We start from the raw sequence: 27,440 nt of genomic DNA on the forward strand, positions 1-27,440 counted from the left end.
AGATCCACCCACATACAGTAATTCAATTATCCCCATCGCAGCACTCAGGGTATGTGAGCTACACCTAGCTATTATCTCAAGAGCATTTATTCAGCTAATTACACAGCAAGTTATAATGTCTCCACTCCCAGATACGATCCACTGCAGTCACAGCAGTCTGGAAACGGAGCATTCCCCAGCTGCACAGCAAACGCCCCCACGCCCGGCGTGCAGCGCCGAAGATCCTGTTGGGTGCTCCTGTTGGCCACAGCCTCGCTGGCAGGGCCCTAGCCTTAGGCAGACCCTGGTTCAATCCCACGCGCTGCCTGGGGGAACTTGGGCAAGTCGCTTAGCCTGTCTGGGCCACAGGTCCCCATGGGTGGAACCATGATAACAGCAGTGTCCTGCTACCAGGGGAATAAACACATCAACGAGGGTGCGGGGCTCAGATACTTGAGTAACGGGGGCCAGGCCAGTGTCCTGCTGCAACCAAGATGCCAACCAGGGCCATAGACTGCAGCTCGACAACAGCGAGTCTCCCTTGGCCTGGCCAGGGAGCTGGGAAAGGCTTTGCTGAGCTCATGCCCACCAGGGGGTGCTCCCTGTCCCAGCCGCTCCCCAGAGGCAGCGCCCAGTGAGAAACGGCCAAGGCTCCCGTTCGGAGGTGTGACTTTAAAACAGTCGCTGGTGGCAGCGGATAGCCCTGAAACCGGTCCTCATGGCAGCTGAGGTACCTTTAATATCCCGCCCTACGAGCCCTCGTCTCGTCCTCCCATGAAGCTTGTCCAGGTCCCAGATGTCAATAGCCAGAGACTGCAGCTGGAGACTGTCTGGGCAGATGACGTGTGGCGGGCCCAGGGGCAGACCCTTCTACTCCGGGGGCGAAACAGACCGCTGCAGACCCGTGGGTGAAGGGCTAATGCGTCCTCAGCCCGGGGCTCCAGAACAAATTCCCTCCAACCCCTTCCCCCCAGCGACTGACACAGAGGACGCAGCAGAGCAACTCTGGCTACCAGGAACCAGTATGGAGAAGGCAGAGTATCCATGGTTTAAGAGCACTGGATGGGTCCCTGTACGGCCAGCAGCAGTGCTGTAGGGACCGGCTTGGGAGAGGCCAGCAAGAGAAAAAGAGCCTCTCACCTCTAGCTCCCCAACTTGAATCCAGCCTGGCTCAGAAGGGGCCAGAAGAGGTGACCATCTGAAGGCAGTTCAATGGTTCTCCATATCATGCCCAACCAGCCTTCTCGGCAAAGGCACAAGGGACTGGCTGCACCATGGAGAGCGACCTCTCCTCTCCATCCCAGTGGTGGCCCCTTCCCGAGCCGGGGTGCATGGGGCTAGTGAGAGCCCCGTTCTGCGGCTAGAGAAAGGATATTGTGAGCCTCTGGGCTTCTCAGGGCCACTGCGGCAGCATGGCTGCTAGTTTTGACTCACATCCGTCCTACAGGGAAAGGCCACTTGTATGGCCTCTCCAAACCCCTCTTTGAGGCTCTCAGGCTGTACCCCTGAGGAGAGCTCTCACCAGGGGAGCCATCAGGCTGTCGAAGGGGGGCCGCATTTCAGCTCCGTGAGCTGATCCCGCTCTGACCTCTGCAGCATCTTCCACTCGGTGCCCACGGCCGGCGCTGACCTGGCCGGCGGCTGATGGTCCAAACGCGCTGGAATTGAAATGCATGTCGCTCTTTGGCTAGCTCGGCGAACTGGACTGAGCGTGCATCAAGCGGGGGGATGCACAGGCTTGTAAGACACAGAGAGGTGGCCACGTGCCTTCAGCTCATCCCTGGGCTCCTTAATCAGCGCTGCCAGTGCAAAAAGCGGCCACGGGGACAGCAGTCTCACTAAGACACACCAGGTCACGAGATTCCCAACGGTACGTTCCCTTTCCCCGGGCCAGCTCAGATGGCTGCGGGCCACTTTACCTCAGTCACTGCGCTCATTAAATTAATAATGATCTCTTCTATGCATACAAGGCCTTTCATTTTGAAGGATGTCAAAGCAATTTACTTAGCTTCTATATACCAAAGCGCAGGAGCCACTCCACCCACCATTCTGGTCACCACGCTCCCGGCCGCAGGTTTCTTCCCAAGCCAGCTGAGGAGACGGCAGCTCTGCCCAACCAGGCTCGTTTCTGGGTAGCTCCCGTGTCGCTGTGAGTAGGAATCTGGCGTTCACGGAAGGCACCGGACTGGCCGTCCCAAGGGGGGGATGAAGCCTTCAGTTAATCCACAGAACAGATACCGCAGGGCATGGGCAAGTGTGACCCGCTGTTCAGCGAATGCTCCATGTCCCCTGCCCAGGCCCAAGCCACAGAAGATACGAGTCAGCCGCAGCTCCCAGCTGTAGCACTTAGCCCTTTAGCTCAAACTGGGTAGGCCCATGCGCTTAGTTCTGGAGGTCCCTGGTTCAGTCCTGGCTCATGACCACTGCAGTGGCCGGTCATCACACAGGCTTCCCCTGTATACCACTGCCCCTCTCCCTCCAACACACACACACACACACACACACTCACACAACATGCCCCAGCCCTGACTGGAGAGCAGAGCTCCATCTGCATGAATCTACCGTCCTTGGCCTCTCGCCTGGCACCCCCAGACAGGAATCCAGCTATGCAGGGGATCCTTCTGTGACGTGGAAACCTCTCTGCGGGTTCCCAAAGGCCAGCAAACAGCCATTGGATTTCAACAGCTTCCAGCCGGCCGGACTAGCCCCAGTGGCTTGGAGGTGAACGACTCAATGATGCCCATTTCCCAGTTGGAGAAGGGGCGCGACCGATGGTCACTGTTCAGCATGGCTCCTAGACAAACCTTGGTTAGAAAGACCTCCCAGGTCAACGCTCCCCATTTGTTGCATAGCAACAGCAGCTGATAGTTGCTAGTTGGGCTTCAAGGTCAGTCAAGCATCTCCCGTTGGAGCCTGCCCCTAAATTTCCCCCTGCACCTTCAACCACCATGGAATTCACATAGGCTGCAGAGTCTCTAAGGGTACGTCTACATGGCAGTTAGACATCCGCGGCGGGCCTGTGCCAACTGACGTGGGCTCCTGGGCTCGGGAGGGTGAGAGAACTGGCTCTGTGGATGAGGGGAAAGCAGTGGACGTGATAGATCTTGACTTTAGCAAAGCTTTCGATATGGTCTCCCGCTGTATTCTTGCCAGCAAGTTAAAGCAGTATGGGCTGGATGAACAGACTGTAAGGTGGATAGAAAGCTGGCTAGATCGTCGGGCTCAACGGGTAGCGATCAATGGCTCCATGTCTAGTTGGCAGCCGGTATCAAGAGGAGTGCCCCAAGGGTCGGTCCTGAGACCGGTTTTGTTCAACATTTTCATTAATGATCTGGAAGATGGGATGGATTGGACCTTCAGCAAGTTTGCAGATGACGCTCAACTCTGGGGAGAGTTAGGTAAGCTGGAGGGTAGGGATAGGGTCCAGCGTGACCTAGACATATTGGATGATTGGGCCAAAAGAAATCCGAGGAGGTTCAACATGGACAAGTGCAGAGTCCTGCACTTAGGAAGGAAGAATCCCATGCACTGCTACAGGTTGGGGACCAACTGGCTGAGCAGCAGTTCTGCAGAAAAGGACCTGAGAATTACAGTGGACGAGAAGCTGGATATGAGTCAGCAGCGTGTCCTTGTTGCCAAGAAGGCTAACGGCATATTGGGCTGTATTAGTAGGAGCAGATTGAGGGAAGTGATCATTCCCCTCTATTCGGCATTGGTGAGGCTGCAACTAGAGTATTGCCCTACAGAAAGAATGGTGGACAAATTGGAGAGAGTCCAGCAGAGGACAACTAAAATAATTAGGGGGCTGGAGCACATGACTTATGAGGAGAGGCTGAGGGAACTGGGATTATTTAGTCTGCAGAAGAGAAGAATGAGGGGGGATTTGATGGCTGCTTTCAACTACCTGAAAGAGGGTTCCAAAGAGGATGGAGCTCGGCTGTTCTCAGTGGTGGCAGATGACAGAACAAGGAGCAATGGTCTCAAGTTGCAGTGGGGGAGGTTTAGGTTGGATATTAGGAAAAACTATTTCACTAGGAGGGTGGTGAAGCACTGGAATGGGTTACCTAGGGAGGTGGTGGAATCTCCTTCCTTAGAGGTTTTAAAGGTCAGGCTTGACAAAGCCCTGGCTGGGATGATTTAGTTGGGGTTGGTCCTGTGTTGAGCAGGGGGTGGGACTAGATGACCTCCTGAGGTCTCTTCCAACCCTGATATTCTATGATTCAGAGGGGCTGTTTAACTGCGGTGTGGATATTCTGCCTCAGGCTCTGGGACCCTCGCCCCTCGTAGGGCCCTAAAGCTCAGACTCCAGCCCGAGCCCGAATGTCTGCACCGCTCCAGCCTGAGCCCCACGAGACCGAGGCAGCTGGCACGGGCCAGCCGCGTGGTCTAACTGCCGTGTAGACAGAACACGGGGAGGGTATGTGAATATCCTGACACCAGCCAACCCAGCAGCAAATCCCAGCACTGGACCTCACATCTGGCCTCCTACCACACAGAGCATGACATACAGCATGGAAAACAGGGGGGGGGGGGCATAGGCAGCCAAACAAAGCAGGGAGCACCAAGGGTGTGTAGGAGGAGGCTCCCCCCAGAACATCCCAAAGCATCGGGGGGGCACTTAGGGATCTGGGGCAAAATCAGTACTTGGTCCTGCTAGTGAAGGCAGGGGGCTGGACTCGATGACCTTTCAAGGTCCCTTCCAGTTCTAGGAGACAGGATATCTCCATTATTTTAGGTTCCTGCATTTTAGGGGATTTTAAGGCACTTTTAAAAGTTATACAATAAGAGTTTGCCAACCTGGTGTTTTTTAACATTCGACACAGACGAGACACACACACACACAGGCATTAGGAGCCCGCACAAGGCTGCACCGATCACGGCCTCCCACGGCAGCATAGCAATACACAGACCCCCTGGGATTCAGCTAAAGGGCATTCCTGTACCTAGCCCCATAACCAGGGCTGAGCCACACAGGGCTCCAGCCAATGAATGCGAGCTGGGTGTCCAAATCCCCTAGACACTAAACCAATCCAAATCCTCTACAAGCCAGATCATCGCACCTCAAGTAGGCAGGTTATAGCCTGGCTCCGTGGCTCCCCCTGCCCACGCACACAGATCTGCCCCGGTGCAGCAGGGGGTCCCAGGCTCCCCAGCTCCCTCTACTGGGGGCCCCGCAGTACAGCAGGCTCCCAATGCTCAGAAGCTGGCCCCTTGCCTGGGCGATCGATTACCCTGGGAACCAGAGCCATCCCTTGGGACACTTCCTACAGCCCCAGGCAACGCCTGTAGGAACATATTGTGGGGCAGCAGCTGCAGAGGGGCCTCCTCCGGCTCCGGTTTCAATGCCTTATTTGACACACTGCCTCGTCTTTTTAAACGCACGTGCCCAGAAGGGCAGGAAACCACCTATTTAGACAAGCGGCGTTTTGCCATATTTCTTCCAGATGTGCCACAGGGTGAGCTCCCCGCGTCCCGGCGCCCCCTCAGAGCCCTCGAAGGCAGCCATGTCCTGGGCTGGGGCCAGGAGAGGCCAGGCAGGCTCGGCTCAGGTCACAAACGCAGGTGCTCTCTTCTCCGCTGAGGGAGCAGCGCAGACATTGTACACCAGGGGAACAGAACGGGGGATTTTTTCCCCGCTCCCTGCTCTCCTGCCAGACCGCGAGGCCTGGGTCCAGCGACTGCAAAGGCTTGTTTGGCCTGCGTTACCCACAGACATGCTGCCCAACGCCTCACACCACACTGACATGCATGGCATCCCACAGAACGCAGCCAGGCCTCCGCAGAGCGCAATCCCGTGACAACGAGCCCAGGGGGCAACAACCGCGACTCATCACTCCAGCCAGGAGGGAAGGGGAGGTGTGGGTGTGGGGGGAGATAGATTTATCCTTTCCTGTTAAAGTGACCACACACACACAAACACACCCCTTCATGAGTGGAGAGCTCCTCTCCTCTGGAACATTATCTCCCCTGTCAGGAGGGAGTGCAGGTCAGTGGTTAGAGCCATGGACCGAGAGCCTGGACTCCCGAGATCTATTCCCAGTTCTGCTGTCAGCTAGCTGTATGACTTTGGGCAATGGACTCCAGGCTTTTTTCCCTGGTTGTGCTGAGCTTGTTTCCACTCCCCCCCCCCGTGCCTCAGTTTCCCCATGTGTCAAATGGGGCTAACAATACTGACCTGCCTCAACGGGAAATCACAGGGGCTGAAGCAGCAGCAGTTCAATGTTTGTAGGACGCTTTGAGTGCCCCAGTCGGGAGGCGCTAGAGATGGACAAAGAACGATTGCTGCTTTTATTGTAAACCGCCCCCGGCTTTGCTACCGGAAGCAGCATTTCTCTCTTGCCCTGCTTGGCAAATGTGGAGTGGCACCAGACATTACTACTACCTGGAAACAGGAAGATCAACGACTTTCTGCCCATAGGAAACAAAAGTCGATTGTTCAGCACTGAAAGATAAAACCACACACACACACACACACACACACACACACACACACACACACACACACACACACACACACACCTCCAGCAATAGCTGCCCCGGCCAATTCTAACAAGGACAAAAATCCTGCTGGCACACAGAGGCCCTGTTAACACAGCAGGTGGGCTGCCCCAGTTCCAATCCAAGGCAGGCAGACACCTGCCAGTCATCACAGCATCCGGTGACCCCACCTCCTCGGCCAAGAGCCGCTCCGCTCCTCTCTCCCTATAATTGAAGGTGCCACTCAGTGTTAAAGCCGGACTCACAAAGGCCACAGCCGAGACTCCCACTGTGCAGCGGACTTTAAAGACCGCTCCCATCGAAGCGTCTGTGAGTCTAATGGCTCCCCCTGCCCGTGCCTCCCGTCAGCAGCACACGAAGCGGCGAGGGGGCGCACGTGGCTTGGTGGCAGGCTCAAACGGCAGGGTATTTTGCTCTTTCATTTTAAATGCCAAACTTTTCAGTAACTAACTCAAAGGCGCCGCCTCGGGAACACAGCACGGGAATGATGTAGCACATGCAGGAGGCAGCCAAGGCCAGGGGACTAAAAAGGGAACCGCAACCTTCCCACAGTCCCTTTTGTTCTCGTTACACGTGGCCACTAACCTGGCTCGGCTCCGCCTCATGGCTGCTTATTGTTTAATAAGCCCGGAGGCCTCAGCTGAGATCCTGGCCCTGCCGCGCCGGGCGCTGTACGTACACACAGTGAGAGTCCCCGCCTTGAGCAGCTTGTAATCAAAATAGGCAAGACATTCAAAGGCTGGGTGGGGAAACTGAGGCACAGAGCAGGGCAAAGGCTATACTGGGGGCTGTGGGCTGCCTGTGGATTGCTGAATTCCCACTGCCGTCCCGGGGCAGGGCTGCCACCTCTCCCAAACGCACCCAGCATGGGGATTCTGCCCCTTTCGCTGCCAGCCTCTCCCCAACCCCTGCAATATCCCAATTAAATCATTCTGTGCCCCCCACACACATCAGCACCTCCTGTAGCTCCAGGGGCTCTTCACCACCCCCTCATACACTGGGGTCCCCTACTCCCTCTCCCACATCCTCTACCTGGGGGAGAGGGCGAGCTCTGCCTGCCTTCTGCCCTGACTCCAAGCAGCTGCTCTCCCCCAGCAAGCGGGGCAGTGGGGAAGGCCAACAGTCAGGTGGGGGGGTTCCCCCAGGCAGGGCTGGAGCAGCAAGAAGCCAAAATCCTGTTCTTCTAGAGCCAGCAACGCTGCCTCGTGCACGAGACACGGTCCTGCTCCAGCAGACAAGGAGCAGGGGAATGGGGACATCGGGGAGGGAGGGATAGCTCAGTGGTTTGAGCATTGACCTGCTAAACCCAGGGTTGTGAGTTCAGTCCTTGAGGGGGCCATTTAGGGATCTGGGGCAAAAATCTGTCTGGGGATTGGTCCTGCTTTGAGCAGGGGGTTGGACTAGATGACCTCCTGAGGTCCCTTCCAACCCTGATTTTCTACGATCTGCCGCCTTGCAGATGGGGAAACACCAGGAAATCCAGCCACTGCCCCAGGGAGGCCAGGCAGAGGCAGGAAGGGAGCTCAGCTCTCCCAAACCCCAGCCACAAGCCCCTCCTTGCACCCCCCTAAAAACAGGGGCAGGGGAGTGCAATAGCTCCTAGGGAACTAGCCACCCAGACGGGTTCCAGGGGGTCCCTTTTGAAGGCGTATCACATGGGATTACATCCCCCCATTGAAGAAGAGATCAATTCCCAGGAGCAGGGAATTACTGCAAGTGGGCGACATTAAGGGGTTGATTGGGTCAGAGAGACAGACCTCCTCATCCCTCCAGAGGCTGGCGTCGCTCATCGGCCAGAGATGGTTTTGCCCCTGCATGGATCAGCAGCTGCCAGGATCTCTAGCTCAGGCAGCAGAGGGCCCAGGTTCAGTCCCTGCAGATGACCCTGGTGGGGCGTCATTGCCTCAGGCCGGATTCTGATCCCGCTCCCTAGTGGAAAGCAGGAGCAAGTGAACAAAGGCACCGAGGGGCACAGGGAGGGACGCTTGCCCTGCCACTGCCTGCGCTGCGGGCGACCGAAACCCACCCATGCCCAGGGCCGTCTGTCTCGACTCCTTCTCCAGACGGAAGCTCTAGGGCAGCAGCAAAGCGGGGAAGCCCCAGCGCACACTGACTGCCCTGGCAGGACACACCGCAGCTCTGCACAGGCTCCCGGAGGCTCTTGGCAGGTGGGGAAAACGGATGCACAGACCAACTGTGAGACTCGGTCACGGGGGGGGGGGGCAAGTCAAAGGAGAGGACGGAACCCAAGAGTCCTGACTATTGCTGGAGAAAAAGGAACAACACAATTAAAGTGTCCCTCGGAGTCTCATTAGTTCAGTTTAACCCACACCCTATTTCCCCCCGCGTGGATTACAGGGGAGCTCAGGTCCCATTCTCCAAGCACCCTGGGATCCACACGCTGCTTACGTCCCTGTTTGCCGCATTTCCCTGTAGGTTGTGGCAGGATCTAGCACTGCTTTCCACGGATCCACAGGTCTCTCTTTACGCCCTGAGCTTTGGAGAAGCAGCACCCGTTGAAGGAAAGCAAGTCAGGCACAGACCAACCAGTCCACGCAGATGCACTCACTCAGTCCATTACATCACAGACACTTGCTGCACCTTCCACACAGTCTGCAAACGAGGAGTGTGTATGAGAGAGAGCCCAAGAGAGAGTCCCCCATGTACCCCCAGAGCGGGTGCGGTAGCCCCGGAGCAAGCTTTCTCCAGCATCATCACGGCTCTGCCTGGACATGGAGAAGGCAGGCCAGCCACTCTGCAGGGTCCAGTCAGTCTTTGGGCCTTCGCCGACCCGCACCAGCAGCGATGTGGACACCTCCCCTGCTACGAGCTGGACCAAACGAGACCCACATTCGTTTCCCAACATCACCAAATGGCCATCGACGACAACAGCTTCCAATCGCTTCTGCTGGGCTGGATTCAGAGGTGCCGTCCCCAGAGTCCCTGCAGCACTAATCCCGTAATTCAGCTGCACCGCCCATCTACCAGCACGGGAGCCCCCCAGACCGAATCAGGATCCCACCCCACACCCCATCCAGCGCCGTCGCCACGGCACTGCCTCGCCTCCCCTTCCCTTCCCTCCCCAGCGGGCTTGACGGCGAATCCATTCCAACCCTCACCCGAATCACGCTGTGATCAGTGATCCGGGCACCGAGTCGTCGGTGCCGTGACCTCGCCCCTCCCCAGGAAACAAAGGATCTGGGCTCTCCAGATGTTGCAGCACATTTTGGTGAATCAATTATAACAACTCGCTGGGACGGTGATTTGGTTGGGAGAAGTGCTCCGAAGTCTGCCTGTTTCCCTAGTATCGGAACCCGTCAAGTCCATGGGAAATAGGCCGAAAGTGCCAGGAGAGCATGTCCTGATGGACGCAAAGACCGAGACGACAGCCTGGCCTTTTTGCCCTTCAAGCTACAGCAGCCCTGGATACAGTGCAAAAGGAGCCCTGAGCCACTCAGCTCATATGGAAAGCTGAGATTCAGGAGAGTCCAAAGGCTTTCAGATCTGGGGGTCGCTTCCGCCTCTGCCGACTCCGGCCAACATCATCTAAGAAGGAAATACTTCTCTCCGGGCTCACCTGGGGAACTCACTGCCACAGGATACGGTGGCAGCAAACACCTTAGTACATTTCAAAACCAAAGATCAAACTAAGAACAGCATCTGCCGTGATCAGAGTTAGAATAAAAAGTACAGGGGTCATCGATCCCCATGCTCCAGACGCAGGAACCGACCAGCACCTGTCTGCAGAGACAATTCAGCATTGCACAAGCAGGAAGATTACCGTGGCTGCACGCTCTCCTCTGAGGCACAGGCTGCAAAGGCAGGAGGCTGCGCCAGACGTACCATTGGTCTGATCCGGCAACCGCTGCAGCAGAGCTCCGTGCTGGCCGTGCTATGCCACTTCCCCGACTGGAGGAGGCAGCAGTAGAATTTAGCAGCTCCGCGACTCGCTAACGGAAGGACCAACGCCGCGCCCCCTCCATTTCGAGCCCTGCAAAGGGTGCGGGCTGCGAAAGACACGTTCCCTAGTGCCAGGGAGGGGAAGCTGCTTTATAAACAGTGTTTTAAATATTAACCAGGGTAGCGCTTCTGTCGACTTCATTCTGCATATAAAAGCCGGACCTGCCGAAAATCCCAGCTGTCCTTAATTACTATGTCGAGACGCAAATCTCTTCCCAACCCACACAAGCTGGGCGTTGATCTCCTACTTTTATTATCCCCAGTCGTCATGGCGCTGAAATAGCTGTATGCAAAGGAAATTAATCCCCGAGTCATTTTAAGCTGGCTGTGCCGCTGGTTTCCCTTGGGTCCCAAATTCAGCAGCAGGTTGGGAAGCACGAATATGCAGCCAGATGGAAATTGGTTTTGTAAAAACCTCCGGCATGGGGCTCCCAGGGCCGCCAATGTGGCGACCTCCTGCCATAAGGGACACAGCCAGTAGAAGGTGCAATTCACAGTCCTTTGCGAATTGCGCGCTGGTGGAAGGAGAGCAATAGAGGGTTGAGCCCTGTATTTACCACACAACAAGTAGCTCCACATGAGACCCAAGCCATGGCCTGGAGAGATCGCCTCCAGAGTCAAGAATGAGTTGCCTGCTTAATGTCCCATTTGTTCCTTAAGGCTGCCAACGAGGGGACCAGTTAGTACATGGGCCGGATGTGAACCAGAGACCTGGAGGTGAACAGACCCTTATGCTATTACCTCCATGATGAGGCACCATGCCACAGAAATGCCCGTCACTAGACGCATCAACATCAGTGGCATCCCCAGGTTTGTACATGACTGAAGGTGCTTTGTCCTCACCCTCTAGAGAAGGTCTCTTCCTGAGCCCCTTCTAAGGAAGGATAAAGTACTTGCCAGGAAGGCCACAAATGCTCCCCCTAATGGCAAGGGCTGGACCATGGCAAAGCCCTGCAAACACCCCTGCGCTTGGACAAGCCGGCGTAGAACGCCCCAGCGTGCCTTCTGGAATCCGGGGAATGGAATCCCGCAAGGAGAGGAGCAGAACGATTACCCCCCCAGCATGACAGCATGACTCCATGCTGCCTTGGGCATCTGCCCCCAGCCTCGCTGCCCCTAGCTATCTCTGTGCCTGAGCACACCTCAAATTAAAATCCTGCCAACAGGTGGCACGTTCCTTTCGGGGTCCCAGTACAGGTTGCTGCTGCTGCTGCAATCTCGGCAGGAGTCAGTGGCGGGCAGCACCTATCACTCTGATCAGCAGCTAGAAGTGGCTCGGTGGAAACGGGCTGGGACTCAGTTGCCCACCCTGCCACTGAGTCGCTCCAAGTTCCTGGGCAAGCCATGACTCCCACCGTGCCTCAGTTTCCCCATCTGTTACACGGGGATAACGTTGCGGGTTAACTCTCGAATGCTCGTGAGGCGCTCCCATCCCATGGCGATGGCTACTCCTGAGAGCACCCAGACCGAACAAGGACTGGGAAAACTGGAGAGGCCACAAGGCCAGACCGGCAGCACCACTCAGAACACGGGAGCAAATTCAAACACTGACCACAGAGCTACAAAGCAAATGTCAGGGCCCATCAAAAAGGCAGGTTTGGAACCTGACATTTAATCAAGTGATAATTAAAAGGTTCCCAGATGCATTTAATAAGACAATTATAGCATGTGTTAATAATGGATTATTAAAAAGCCTATTTATGGAGGGCGAGCAGCCAGACAGCAGAGCTGGACTGCTCCGGTTCTGCAGAGGTGGTTTCATAACCATCTGGTATTTCGCCTACAAAGCAGAGGTTACCCCATAAACTACACATTTGGCAGCCGTCATTTAACCCTCTCACAGCACGCTGCATTGACACCAGGTAGAGCAAGGGCCAGATGGCGCCCTTCTGGGGAATTAGAGGCATGAGACTAAAAATCCAGAGGCTCCTTAGAATCCAGCATTCAAAGAGTTAAGCACAACCCCCCTGGACTGGGGCTAATTAAAGGACAGGTGTTTGCCTTATAAGATCGCCTGGGTGGCAGTACATATCTCACGGACAGTGGCACATATAAACAGATGAGGTTCTCAGCCCAGCATCCCGGGAACGGACAGGGCTAGGCAGCCCGTCCGCTCCAGTTCTACACAGGTCTTTCTCCGTCATTCAGTCCAGAGTAGCAATAAAAACCAGATCTCTTCTTGTCCTGGCTGTTAGCATAGGTGCAGCGAGGTTGGTGGGTCTCAGCCCAGTTCCCAGCTAGCAGGACTATCACCACCCCAACCAACTCTCCAGAGAGAGGGGCAGATCCAACACCGCTTCTGTCCCCCAGTGGGGACTGTCCAGGATACTCCTTGAGAAACACTGGCAGGGCAACCTGGTGGACTCTTAACCCCACAGGCAGCAGCAGGGTCAGGCACCGGACTGGGACCCAGGAGATCTAGGTTCAATTCCTGCTTCCACCACAGACTCGCTGCGTGCCTGTACCTCTGCACCCCATCTGCTGAGACTATTAACCCTTCCCTATCTCGCGGGGGCTGTGAGACGTGAATTAGCATCTGGGAGGTCCACATGTACTCCACTGATGGGGGGCCATATATAGCTATAGGGCCTGACTTTACAGGTCCCCAAGACTCCAAATAGCATCCTGGGTGCCCAGCGCTTCTGAACGCACAGCCCAGCCCTGCGGTCAGCTTGCTCGTTGCTAGGGGCCCTAGGGCGATGGTGAACTCCAGAGGAGAGAAGACTTGGGTCTCCAGGACCATCAAAGCAGCACCGTTGCTGGGCACTGAAATCAGCAAGGAAACCTCAGTGCGTCATCCCACAGCCCTGCCCTTAGGACCACAGGCCTGGTAATGAGTTAGATCTACAACCTCCGGCTCCGGACCCCAGTTAACCTCTGCCCCACGCAGCTCTGCTGCTCTCCCTGTTAAAACTGCAAACTGCTGACTCGGGTACCACTGGGGGAACCGATCCAAACTCCTTTCTCCCCCCTCCGAGCCCAGTCTGCCCATCAACATGCCCCAGCCTTTAGGGCAGCATCCTCTGAGTTCGGGAGCAGAGCCCTCCAGTTTGGGGACACCGGATCCGACCCAGAAAGCCTTCAGGCTGGTTTGCAGCAAGCCCCAAGCAGGAACCACCCCTGCTGAGCCGGGCCTGGCCTTTGGGCATTATGTTCGGTCGCTTCCGATTTTAAGTACCTGGCCCTCCGGGACGAGGGCTTGTTTGCGAGGAAAGCTCCCCCTGCAGGCTCAAAAGGCAGTCAAGAGGAAAACGCTACAGGATCCCAATCCATGGGCATTAGTGACGCTTCGGCTGCCAGGAGACGAGCAGAGGTCGAGGCCTGGGGGACAACACCTGGCAACAGCTACCCCGGTCTCCAGGATTAGTCTCCAATGCAATGGGGCACTCCCGGGCTTCCGCGGGATGCTCCGAGGCCCAGAATCTGCTGCCCTTCCTCAGGCGAGAGACCCATCAGCGTCCATGGCAGGTAGGGCAGCAAGATCAAGCCATGGAAAAAGATATCCCTGCAGGCCAGGAGGTGACCAGAGAATCTGCCCCAACCTAAACACCCCCCGACAAGAAAGGAACAGTGCGAACCAACAGCCTCTCTCTTTACACTGGGCAAACCAAACACCCCTGAATGCCAGCAGGGCTGGGATCTGGATCTGTGGTGTCTAGGGACAGTCCCAGTAGGACAGGGGGAGGCCAGTTCAATCTGCCTTCCACACGATGCCCTCTCGGGCCACAGCGCCGGAGCTGGGATCAACAGCAAGGAAGAGAGTGGAAGGGAGGAAGCTAACGGAAGCTTTGGAGAAGTTGGGGGGGGACGGGGAGACTGAACCCAAACTAGCTCAAACCCAGGCAGAGGGAAGAATCAGAAGGCCACAGCATGTCCGTAGTGGAAGAACCTGGCAGCCCCTGGACAAACAGCCACGGCCAACCCGGGCGATCCTGCCCCCCAGTCGGAAAGTGACGACACGACCCAATGCACCCCCAGCATCTTCCTGGCAGAGGGAAGGGTGGGATACACCGGAGGGAGGAGGGGGCCCACAGGAGGTAGACCCAAGGCAGGAGATGTTAGGGGAGGCAGTCAGACAGGGGATGTTGGCAGCCCCAATCAATCATGTGGAAGAGCTCCCAGATCCCACCCTACACTGACACGTTCGGCCCGTGGCCAGCCCCAGACCCCTGATCCGGAGAGCTGCCGGGCAAGGAGATGACCCTGCGGCCAGCATGAGAAGAGCAGAACATGCAGAGCTTTTAAAGCCATTTAAAAGGAAAAAAAATAACAGCCCCCCCCCCCCCTTACCACAGAAACCAGGTGAAGAAATGGAGCCTGAACCAGGCTGTTCAGAAAATACAGCGCACATGAACATTTTACATGCCTGGCAGCTTCCCAGGGCGAGCGGCAGCCCTGGCGGTGTTAGCCTTCTCCAGCCAGGCAGAGAACAGTGACTAACTGCAGGGCGGATCACAATGAGTGAGACCCGGTTAAAGACCCGAACCCAAGTGGGGTTTTAGGGAGTGTGAAAACACCTCCTTGCTGCACAGCCTCGCTCTGGGATCTAGGGGAGAGCGCTCCCTACAGGACAGGCGAGCATCTTGGTGACGGGCTGGGTGCAAAGCGGGCCCAGGTCTCCAAACCTAAGCCTGTTTCCTTATTGTCCGGATCACAGTAACAGGGAAAGCCCTAAGAGAGAATGCCCTGGGCGCTGCACGGACTCACGGCTACGTCTTTGCATGTTCGTACACCGAGATCACTAGCGTGCTGTAGAGTCCGACCAGAGGGGGGCCCAAGTCGTTTTCACCTGGAGGTAACTAGTTAGAACTACTGGGAAGGGTTTGATCTTGGCTAGCCACAGCCCACCCGGCGCCTTGTCTCCACTAGAACATCACATCGTGATTGATCTCTCGTAGTAAACACACCTCCCTTTTGCAGGGACAGAAAGCGACAGGTCCTGCCCCGTGCTGGACTCACTCAAGACTTTATAGCTGCTTGTTGTCATTTTCAGGCACATCACGGAGACAGGCAGTGCTGGCCTTGCACCATGGCTGGGGGACATGGCAGCGGAGAATGCTGGCTAGGGGTTTGCCAGCCTCACAGGCCTGGGGGGCAGGGGAGAGAGAGCTTTGAATTTAGGATTTACAAAGCCAGGGGGCCCAATCTGGGTCCTGTCGTCTCCAGCCCTGGAGACAGAGCACAGAAGTTGCTGACTTTGGCCCTGCATCTGAAGGCACAGCGACCCCTAAATAACCCAGAGCTGGGATCTGTCCCCAGCGCCAGAGGGTTGCTAGCCCGGTGCCCACCCCAAACGCTCTAGGTAGAGACTGGGCGGCCAGCTCGGGATCTGGAGCCGTACTTGGGGAAGGTCCCGATCCAGCCCCATCTCTCGTCTCCTGAGCGGTCCTTGCTGGGGCTTGCTTGGGGCTCAGCTTTCACGCTCTGGCACTCTGATGAAGACGCTGCGGGTGACGGTTGGGAAGGCGCGTTGGGGGCGGGTAAGAGCCAACCAGACTCTTTCTGACCCCTGACCCCAATCCCAGAGCCGGGCCTGACAAAGGGAACGTGTTCGCTGGGCGTTTCCCACTCACTTAGCCCAGACAATGGAGCCGCCCCAGCACAGCGAGGGGGCCCGCGGAGACGCGGTGGAGCCCAGCTGGCTTGGGGGGTCAGGACGGAGGCCACGGTAACCCTTGCACTCTGGGCCGCGTCCTCCAAACAACGCTAGCGCTGTCGAAGGGACCGGAAGACTCAAGCGGCAGCTGCCAGACTGGTCCTTTCCTACAGGCCCCACAGCAAGGGCCTGATCCTCAAACACACGCACCCGAGTCAAGGACTGATACACGCAAGCAGCGAGGGAGACACGGGCAAAGGGAGTGATTAGACTGCAACAGCAGCAGCTGATGTGGAGCGGCTCAGAGCCAGGGGCACCCGCCTAGAACACACGCAAACACCGGCTGGATACAAATTATCCCGTATTGTTCTATCACAATAGTGCCTAGAGGCTTCAGCCAAGATAGGGGCCCCACTGCAGCCCCTGCCCTGAAGAGCTTTCTGTCTACACGCGGGTGGGAGGGGAAAGAGGCCCAGAGAGTTGAAGTGACTTGCCAAAGGTTACACAATGGGACAGTGGCAGACTCGGGAAAAGAACCTGACCCCTAGTTCCCAGTCCTCCTGACGACCAGAGGAAACAACACTCACTCAGAGCTGGGAAGAGAGATATTTGTGTTATCTCAACTGCCCAGTATCAGAACTGGGCATAGGACCCAGGAAATCCCAGTCCCTACCTCCCAACCTCTAACCGCTAGGCAACACGTCCCACACACTGCAGAATGATTCCAGGAACCGCTCCTACATGCTCAGGGGCAGCCAGCAGGCGACATACGCAGACCAATAAAAGCAGAGGACAATGCACAGGAAGGATTGGGGGTGGGGGGAGGGAGGAGATCCATTTGTCAATGAAAGCTACAAACCAAAATATTGTATTTGCTAATTGCGGCTAATGCAGTCAAATCCAAGTGTGAACGGCTTCGGGGTAATTATGCCAGGAGTGTATTGTGCAACTCCGGTAGCTGACAGGCTCGCTGCATTACCGTGTGCCTGGAGACGGTTAGAGTACAAACAATTCAGCTGTCAAAAGAGCACCCGGGCTGGGAATGCAAAACACGGGGAGCGCAGGGAGGAGGGACACGTTAACAACCACTGTATTTCTTATTTGGCGATCAATGAAGTTTCAGGGGATCCATCAAAGCTATTCAGGAGAATGAGAGATTTGCAGCCTTTGGTTGGGTTTATGTTTTTATACGAACCAGAGCACAACCGGGGGAGGGGGAAAGCGCCATGCAATTATAACCCTGCATAGGACACCTGCTGCCTCCACGGTCCCACTGCCACTGCAGCGTGGGCCGTTCTCTGCAAACAATCTGGAGCTCGCCGATCCTGCCCGGCAGCCGCTAGCCAAGAGGCAGATTCGGATCTCGTTCCAGCCTGTGAAAATCCAGAGGAACCCTCCTGAAACTGACGGGAGGACTCTGCAATCACACGGACGCAGCCAAGACCAGGAACCAGCCCACCGTGTCTAAATGGCTGAATTAAGGCTTCGTTTCAGGCTTCCATTCCTGCCCTCACCGCCGACCCACCTGCTAGGGAACGGAAAAGCAAATGGGTGGCTCTATTGCAGCCCTCCATAAGGGCATGTTCTCCCTCACCCTGAGCAGAGGGTTGGATAGCAGGCACCCAAACTGGCTGACCAGAGGTGCAATTGCCTCTAGCGGTTCCCTAATTCAGGGGCTGAGTCAGAGGCCAGTTTGCAGTGGTTCGGCGATCCAGTACATTCCTCCTACAGGCTGCCTCCTTGCACTCCTGCAGCTAAGCATTCATTTAAAGAAAACATACGTCTCTGCCCCTTAAGGCTGCACAGGTGTTTTTCCAGATGTGAGCCGGAGGTAACGCGCTGCAGCGGCATCTGCCCGGGCCTGCAGACCGCCTCAGACAATAGCTCCGAGAGGGGTGGAACATGCTCCCATTCGTCGCAGTGGAGCGTTGACTCTGAAACATAATGATGCCAATTTAAAAGGTCCACACTGTTAACTATGTCTCTGCTGCTCCAATCGCCAAAGAAAGGAGAGGAGCAATCCAATGCCTTCCCAAAACCCAAGGCAGGTTTAAAGCCTTCTACCTGGCTAGTTTTGATTCTAAGCTACACTCGAACCAGTTTCCTTCCTCCTTAAACCCCCATCACAGCCACCACTGCCCTTTCGAGTCAATGAACAATGCTCCTTAGCAGACCGGAGGGGCTCACTGGAGAGCCCCTTTGAATTCAAAAGTTAATCTCCCCAGCTTTACAATCCCCTTGCGAAGATCTCTCCATGGGCACTGGCTGTGCTAAACACAATACAAATATATGTAGACAGTTTAGTCACTGTAAAATTTTAATGAATAGCAAGAATTACAATGTGCTCTGAAGGGAAGGAGGACGCGTCCTCTCTGGGTTGGAGCTGGGGGAATGGGAGTCAGGACTCCTGGGTTCTGTTCCCAGCTCTGGGGAAGGAGTACAGTCTTCTAGTGTTTATAGAGGACAGACTGAGGACCTCGGTCTCCTGGGTTCTATTCCTGGCTCTGCCACAGATTCACTCCAATCCCAAGTGAGGCCTCTGTGCCTCAGTTTCCCTCACTTGTAAAATGGGGTAATGAACAACTCCAGTCTGCTTTGCCAGGGTGCTGCAAGAGGATTCCAGGAGTCTGACAAAAAACACAAGATACACACTGTGAGGCCCGGAGGGGGGAGAAAAGAGGTGCTCCCACCCAGCAGCACTCAAGCTGGGACCAGTAATCAAATCCAGGGCTCCCATACGGCAGTGCCGCATGCTCAGCGAGCAGGATAACCCTTCCCGGCAGAAGCCCTCAGGCTGCGGGAAGAACACTGCAGCAGCAGCTCCCGCCACCTTTCACCATCCCTTAACTAAAGGCAGGTTCTAGGCCTCGGCTAATGGAGGAATTTACGGCTGTAACTGGTTCCATCTGCCCCCCTCCTCTTTGGGACGGCTCTTGTCGCATCCGGGCGGCCGGCTGAGCCTGCCAAGAAAACTGCTAACAACAGAGTCAAGCGCTGGCTCCAGACAGCTATTTTTCCGCCGGCCAAGCGTCGCGTGTTCCAAGACCCCACTGCTCGGCCGCTGACTGGAATTTTACCAGCCCCAAATGCACGGGGTGAGAACCAGCTTGACACCAACAGGGGAACGGCTCCATCTATACAGGCAGCAGCAGGACGGATCCCAATCTGGCCAGCCAAGGAGCTGAGCCCTGGGGGGCAGGAAGCCAAGGGAACTTAAGAAAAGCAATGCATCCCCCAAGGGGGCTTCATAAGCCTTCAACGTCACAGGAGGATTTTGAGGGAGTGAGCAGGGGAATAAGGCACATTATGGGCCAGATTCTGCTCTCTTTTACAGTGGGGTAAATCCCAGAAGCATAGGCGCTGATGTTGATTTTTCCCCAGGGGTGCCCCACTCCCGCTCCGCCCCGAGGCCCTGCCCCCACTCCACCCCCTCCCGCCCACCCAACAGCTGATCAGTGGCACTGCCAAACCCCTGTGGCCGGTGGGTGCTGAGCACCCACTATTTTTTTTTCCAGGGGTGCTTGAGCCCCGGAGCACCCAAGGGTCGGTGCCTATGCCCCAAGTAACTCCTCTAACATCAATGAAGCTCCTGGGGATTTACACCAGCGTAACCAAGATCAGAATGGTCCGGCTGCACCTTCACGGCAGCTCGGCATCCGTAGAAAGCACTTGGCAGAGGCTGGCAAGTGCCATTCGTTTCATTGTACAGATTGGGAAACTGAGGCACAGAGCGGGAAGTGACTAGTCAGGGGTACATGGGAGGCAGGAATAGCCCCCTCAGGCCCTAGCATCTAGCTTGGAGCACTATGTGTCTTGCCTTTATCTTTTTCCAGTCCGAAATAATCTAGGCTCACCGTATTTCCTCTCCGTTTCCCAGCACATAAACAGCACCATCCATTTACACAGCACTTCACCAAACCAGATTCAGATGCATTTCCTGCTTCTGGCCATATGCAGATCTGCCCTCCTCCGGGCGTTGGACAGTTTCATTTGAAGCGTGTACACACACGCACGTTACACTCCCCAAAGAGTCCATAATAAAAACCCTTTTCTACCTCCTGTGTTGAGCTGACGTGGTCTCGCTGTGAACAATGGTAAGGTTACAAATCCCCCATTATTATCCTTTTATGAGCCCATTACAGGCTGCGGTGGATTATAGATGTGATTATTGGAGTTTAGTAAACTGGCAAAATAAATCTGTGTACACACACTGGAGCGCTGAAACAGTGCCTGAAACAGTGGGAGGAAGAGACACTGCACAGAGGAAAGGCAATCCAGTTGCATTAATTGGGCTTTGCTGTTCCCTGCCCCCAGACGCTGCAGGACAGACCCAGTCTTTCATGCCTTTGCGGGGGAGGGGTAGCATGGTCCAGTGGGTAGAGCACCGCACTGAGAATCAAAAGACCCAGGGTCTGTGCCCAGCTCTGCCACCGACCTGCTGGGTGACCTTTGGCAAGTCACTTCAACATTCTGTGCCTCAGTTTCTCCCTCCTTGGTCTGTCTCGCCTATTTAGATTGTAAGCGCTTCAGGAAAGGGACTCTCAGAGTGTGTGTGTGTGTGTGTGTGTGTGTGTGTGTGTGTGTGTGTGTGTGTGTGTGTGTGTGTGTGTGTGTGTGTGTGTGTGTGTGTACAGGGCCGAGTGCAGTGTGGTCCTGATCCTCATGTAAGGCCTGTAGGTGCTACTAATAATTAATAATCACCCTGGGAGGTGCCCAGCCCTGCAGTGAGTGGGAAATGCTCAGCCCCTCTCAAAATCAAGCCTTCGGAGCAGCAGTAAATGCAGACAGCTCCCTAGCTCTCCCACACTCACCAGTGGATTCTGGCAGAAAGCCAGAGAGCAGCCCTGAATGCCCACCAGGATTAACAGGCCAGTTACCCCAATCACGAGCCCACAGTGGTATTTCCCTCCCCCCTTCTCAGCCACAGCATGGCTCTCTTTGCAACAGGTGCCTCGGCAAAAGCTGGACATGTTCCTTTCCACCCCCTGATGATTTGTTAGAGAGCAAGGTGACGGCTGCTGGGAGTCCCGGCTACTTCACGGTTCAGTGATCCATCAGCCCCAGTAATGCTCTCCAGTATTACAGGTCATCATTTTATGGCCAGTGGCCACCGGTGAAATACATTAACCAGTGTGTGGACCACATGCAGGTTCCTTTGCCTTTAAAGGCGAACACGGCACGTCAGATAGGGTGTTGGCTGTTTGGCAGAGTGGTCTAATAGCTCCGGGCCAGGATGCCTGAGTCCCATTCCCACCTCTACCACTGACTCACTTTGTGAGGCCTTGAGCAAGTCACTTCAGCCCAGATTCCCAAAGGTATTTATGCACCTAACTCCCATGGGAATCAATGGGACCTAGGTGCCGAAATTTCTTTGTGCATCTGGGCATTCCCGCTCTGTGCCTCAGTTTCCCCATCTGTAAAATTAGGGTAAATCAAAACCTGCCTCAGCCATCCATGCAGCAAGACCATGCAACATTTTGCTCTTCTATAGCCCCATCAACTCCCTTCAAAGTGTTTTGCAAACATTAGTTAACTGAGCTCACAGCGCCCGTGGGATATGGGTGAAGATCCCAGACTTAAAGATGGGGAAACTGAGGCACAGAGTGGTAAAGGTCCAGATCCTCAAAGGTATTTTGACACTCCTATTGGGATTTAGGTGCCTAAATACTTTTAAGGATCTGGGCCAAAGTGACATTCTGTCACCCCAAGAGACAGTCCAAGCTCTTTGGACTCCCACTGCTGCTTTATTAAACCATTAGGCCACGATGCCTCTGGCATCAGGACCCGACACGGAGCCCATTCAGAATCAATACGAGCCTTTCCTTTAATGGCAACGGGGTGTGGATCAGGCCCACAGTGCCTATAAAGTGTCTGGAGAGCCTCTGAAAAACTCTGATTGCTCACTAATTAAGAGTTAGATTTCAATTACAATCCAGGAGCAGCAAATTACTGGGCTTGGAATGTCTCCAGCCACCTTCAGATGCTTTGTGGAGCTCTGATCCCCGGCAAGGTGGGGGGAGCAGGAGGGCTCCTGTCTTGTGGCAAAAGCCACAGAGCTGCCACCGGACTAGCAGCTTCAGCTCCTTCCGTCCAGGAACCTTGGCACTCTGTGCTCACTTGACTGACGGCCTTAAAAATAATCCTCGTAAAACAGGGCTGTGCAGAAAGCCACGTCGAGTCTCCGTTTGGGAAGATCATTATTAATACATGAAATCTCTCCGGGCCTCCTAATTACAGCACCCACCGTTCTGGCGACATCTGGAAAAGTTCACTGACCCTATTAATGTTCAAGCCAAACCGGCGCTCCACGCCCACAAACGTTTCCCAAGAAAGCCGAAGCCGTGTCTGAACTGTTGTGAAATTTCCCCCCCCCCCCCTCCACACACACACACACACACACACAACTCTCCGTTTTGTTTATTCCTCCTTGGGTAGGTCACTTTCCTCACAGGTTGAGTTTACGCTCCCATGCCAGCAGGGGCCAAGGACATATTTCCAAGACAGCAGCTTCTCTTGATTTTAATGTGGCCCAAGGGGAGGGGGAAATGCTTCTTTGGTAAAACTCTTTCTAATTAGATCCCAATAAAGACAAACTATCAAGCACATTGTATATAAAAATGTAACAGCAGAGTCCTTTAGGAGAGAGTTTTTGTTCCGAAGCCTGCGGGAGGCATTAGAACCGGCTCAAATTGCCCAAAGGCCACTCCCCTCCCGGCTTAGGCCTCCAGGAAGACACACAGCAGGGAAAGGGGAGAGAAAACTGACAAATCAGTGCCCAGGTTACATTGCGAGGACGCATCTGACCATTCTGTTCTGCAGGGATGAGCCTCAACTACAAGCCCTATTCCTAACCCCCTCGAACACGACAGGGAGCAAGGGTGGATCCAAATCCTAACCCGATCCCAGACCCAAATCCAGGCCCCGAACCTGCCATCAGGTCCAAGAGGGTGGCCCCCGGAGGAGCTGAATGTGGCAATGGTTGCAGGATCTGGATGACTTCGGGCTTCTCTGTACAGGGCCAAAGCAGAGCCCTAAAAAGCCAAACACACACGAGATCCAAATTGTGCAGCACAAGCTTTTCTCTGGCTGGAGCCCCCCTCCCTGCTAAAATCCCATCAGCTGGCATGTTTATGCTCCAATCCGTTTGCTCTGAGAACGATTAGAATTTGGCAAGCCTTCCCCCTGCCCCCTTTTAGGTTAAAAAAACAGCCCTGTGATTCAACTAAAGTTATATTTCCTGGTTGTGCTGTGGGAAAAGAGGAAGGACTGGTAATGGTAATGGCCAAGATACTCAGAGCAATACATGCAGCTGGAACTTGGATGCAAACGGAGCCAGCCCTTGTATAAACACACACAGGTCTTTCACAGTAACCACCCAAAACACTCCCGCTGACAATGGGATCACTGCAGCATTTTAACCATCACTGCATTCCGAGCGGGTGTTCGCACCCAGCAACTCCGCTGCCATCAGCCCAATGGTGTGGGCTGCCGATACAGCATCCGCCTCAGCTTCCCCCGATTTTGTGCATTTCGGTGCCACCTACACATTCTTTAACCTGTTGAGTGCTGCATCCCCTACCTACCCAATGTCCGTGCATTGCTGCCACACGTAGCCAGTACATCCCCTCTAAAGTACCACCCGTGGGTTGGGTTTGGAGGGACGTTATAACAAACCGACAGCTATCTGAAGGGTGTAAACACAAGGAGGAGAGGGATTATTTCGGGTAGTTCACAGGGTGTAGATGCAAGAGCACTGGGATGAATTAAGAAAGGGAGAATTTAAACATAAGAGAAGGAAAACATCCTGACAGCAACTCCTCCTACATTGTGGACTGGCCTCGAAGGAGAGCGGTGGGAGTCCCAATCTAGGGATGTTTAAAACAAGACAGGAGGAACACACGATAAGAAGCAAACTTGCCCTTGCCAGGCATGGAGCTGAATGGTCCTCTCCATCGAATTTCTACGACTCAGCAGAATATGGGGGGGAGGGGTCACTGAGTTTTTTGTATTTAATTTCCTTATCTATTGACAAACAAACAAAAAACACCCACTGTCTTTCCCAGAAGGATCTGCCACGGGCAAGAGATCCTGTCTGTTCCAAAACCCACCTCACATCATTCCCTCTTCCAACCCTAGCCCAACGGTCCCTCAAAATAGTGCACAGGAACGGCGTTAATAAACCCACCGTTTTGACCGGGGAAAAAGTACACACACATAAGGTCAGAGAGTGACCAAAACCAGCCAGATGCGTCTGAAGCCACAGGATGTGAACTAAGGATCAGCAAAATCTCAGACGGAAAAACAAGGATCCTCAGGGGTTACAGAAACATCCAAAATTGGGAGCCAATAAAATACAATGCGTGTGTGCGCACTGTATATACACCCACTTCCATTGAACTCATCTCTTCTAAACAGCCTGCCTCTGGGCTGAGTCTTTGTCCAGGAAGCTTCAGCCCTGAGAATCTCTCTTCCTTCTTTTAACAGCACATTTATTAACTGCCTGAGAAATAAGGTTTGTTATGCAAGCACTACCACAGCCCCCTACATGCACCTTAACGGTGGGGACGTAAAAAGAGACCGGGCACGAGCAGAGCAGAGAGACTCAGAAAACCTGTAAGACCCCCCCGCCAGCCTCAAACCTCGCCTTGCAGCTAGCAGGGATCAGAGGTAAAGTTGAAGATCATTCGCTTGCTCTAGAATAAACCTGCCTGCAGAATGCACACCTCTATTGAAAACCTTGCCTGCTCTTTCGTTCGACTGACACAGCCGGAGATGAGGATACAGCTGGCATCGTCAACAACATTTCAGAGCTCTGCCTTCCAAATGGAATAACTGTCGCCCTGTTGCAATGGGTAATGAAATGCAGCCAGGATCTAAGAGACTTTGTTTCCCCCTCATCGCTTGATGCCCTGAGAACAATTATATGTGCAACATGCATTATCACGCCTGCATTTGGCCTCTAGCAGGCTGCACACCCCAGCCTTATCTCTTCATTAGCAAAAGCTAGCAGGGTTCCCCAAACAGCGAAGGCTGTACATGAGTCACACAAAGGAAACCAGCCAGCTCAGGTGTGGATAAGGGAGGGGTTTATAAATCTCCTAAATAAATGCAACAATGAAAGAAAGATGTGGGGGAGACTCTCCTATCCGAGAGAAAATTGCTTTCTGGCTGCAACCAGTTTATCCCTCTGTCCCACCTTCACCGGATCCTCAACTCAAAACCTCGGGGTAGTTTTCCAGCAGGAGAAACGGCAGTAAAAATGTAGCACCTCAAATAAACAGCGTAAATTAACTTGTTTTGCAGGATGAGCATTTGATTATTATTATTAATATAAATCAGGTGGAGAACTGAGTGTTAATTTTGACAGCCCAGACACTACAGTGAGGAGCAATTTAAAAGAAGAGCGCAGTACTCGAACACCGTCACTCAGTGCCTTTTCTTTGCTAAAGGCCTTTCAATTTTTTCCAGTTTCTTCCTGCTAGTGAGGGGAGGGAGGAGAGGACCGGGATCTCTGTTGAGCATGTCTCGGAAAACACAGGCAGGCTGCTCACAGCTCAGCAGAGTGCATGCTGCAAACACAAACCCTGCCATCGCCACATAAGTTTGCAGACTTGAGCTTCCCAACTCAGAGGTGGCTCTGCTCTCAGAGCCGGGGTTCAAAGTGCATCTATGTCTTCCTGATCAAGGTTACTTTAAAAAAAAAAAGAAGTCTGGCATTGTGTGTCTCTCGCGGCCAACAGCGATGGAGGCTCAGGAAGGGGGGAAGTTGCCCGGCTAGTGATCCCGCTGCTGGGAACTGCAGTCTGGCGTTTGTAAGCAGCCAAGCTCCCGGCTCTCCCGCTAGGATACAGCCAGCGGGAACCCCCTGCCCCCAGCTCCCGAGAGCGGCTGAAATCCGCTGCAATAAAGACACCGGACAACTTCCCCCCCACGCAGCCCTCATAACAGCGCTAGGAGTCGGTCGGGCAAAGGCAGATCCTGGGGGGCGCTGGGAAGGTAAATAATTAAAAACAGAGGGAGAGGAGCGGGGGAGAAAACCCACTTCTCACGCGAAACACTTTCGCGTCTGGGTTTGCAAGTTGGCCGGTGAGCACCGGAGCATTCCCGTGCAAGCTACGCACAACCCTGCAGATGCCCGGCTCCATCAGCTACCCGCCCAGGCAGGAGGGGAGCCATGCTTTCGGGTTGCTCTTCCTTTCAAAACTAAAAAAGGCAAGCCCGTCGCCCAGAGGCAAGAAAGCAGATCTCCGAGACCTGCCAGCGCCCTGACCCACCAGCCATGCCCGGGGAACTCCCGCTACCTGAAACGCGGGGCTCGCCTGGGGGAGGACGAGAAGTTAAAACCCGCTCACTGGAGTGTCTCCTCGGCATCATTACTCGGCGGGTTAATATTTCAGCAGCCCTGCGGGCTGCAACAACAAACTTCCCTGAGCCCCACGCCCAGCCCAAGCCCAAGCCCCTGGTCAATTGCAAGGCAAGCAAGTCAATTTCCATCCGCCGCTTCCCTCCGGCACAAGTTCGCAGGAACGAGTGGGGGGAGAAAGATAAACAAGTTGCGCAGGAAAGAGAAAAGGGAAAGGCAGCTCCCCTAGGGAGAGACCCCGGGCAGGGCAGGGGAAGGGACGGGGCTGAATTCTGACCTGTCGGCGTCTCGGTCTCCAGAGCGCAGATCTGGAAGGTTAAAAGGAAGATCAAAGCCCGAGCGCGGTGCATGGTGCATTAGCTACACGGGGACAGTCCGGCCCCGGCCCCCGCTGGCTCCCGGGCTCTCAGGCAGGCGGAGGGAAGCGGCCGGGCGAGGCTCCTCATGCCTCAATTCCAGCCGAACTAGCAGCAGCCGGAGCGGGGCTGAAACCTCCAGCCCAGCGCCCAGCTGACGTCAGGCTGGAGCGAGGGAAAGGGGCAGGATAGCAAAGGCAGAGGGTGCCTTCTGCTGGAGGAAAAAAGCAAAGACAGCCGGAGGAGAGCCGGGGCTGCACCTGGGCTTTGCCAGCCCTAGCCCGGTGTGGGTTTTTTTTTTTCCATTTGCGGACCCCTAAAAGGTTTCGAAGGGAGATGCGGATCCCTTGGGGCATCTTGGACAGAGTCTAGTATCAGGGGGTCGCCCTGTTCGCCTGTAGCCACAAAAACAACGAGGCGTCCGGTGGCACCTTAAAGACTAACCGATTTATTTGGGCATAAGCTTTCATGGGTAAAAAAAAACAAAAAAAACCACTTCTTCAGATGCTTCCGATTCTTTAGACAGAGTCGGTAGCCCCCGCGGGGTCCACAGGCTGAAAACCGTTGCCCTAGAGCATCCAGCCACTCTGCCGTGTAACCGCAATCCGTCTAACATCCCCAGGCCCGGCAGCTTTAGCAAACACCCCACTACCACCACCTTCCGGTTTGTATCCCCACCTCGGGTCTT

General features: G+C 54.9%; 1 protein-coding gene across 1 annotated transcript in view; it reads right to left on the reverse strand.

Annotated features, from left to right (window-relative positions):
- Positions 1-26,880, reverse strand: part of PTPRU (protein tyrosine phosphatase receptor type U) — a 282,850-nt gene extending 255,970 nt beyond the window's left edge. Inside the window, exon 1 of the mRNA XM_065576905.1 lies at positions 26,674-26,880. Coding sequence (XP_065432977.1) covers positions 26,674-26,746 — 73 coding nt within the window. The 5' untranslated portion in view covers positions 26,747-26,880. The remainder of the gene's footprint in view (positions 1-26,673) is intronic.
- Positions 26,881-27,440: the final 560 nt, after the last annotated feature.

The sequence above is a fragment of the Chrysemys picta genome, chromosome 23, assembly GCF_011386835.1.
Source record: "Chrysemys picta bellii isolate R12L10 chromosome 23, ASM1138683v2, whole genome shotgun sequence".
Lineage (NCBI taxonomy): Eukaryota > Metazoa > Chordata > Testudines > Emydidae > Chrysemys > Chrysemys picta.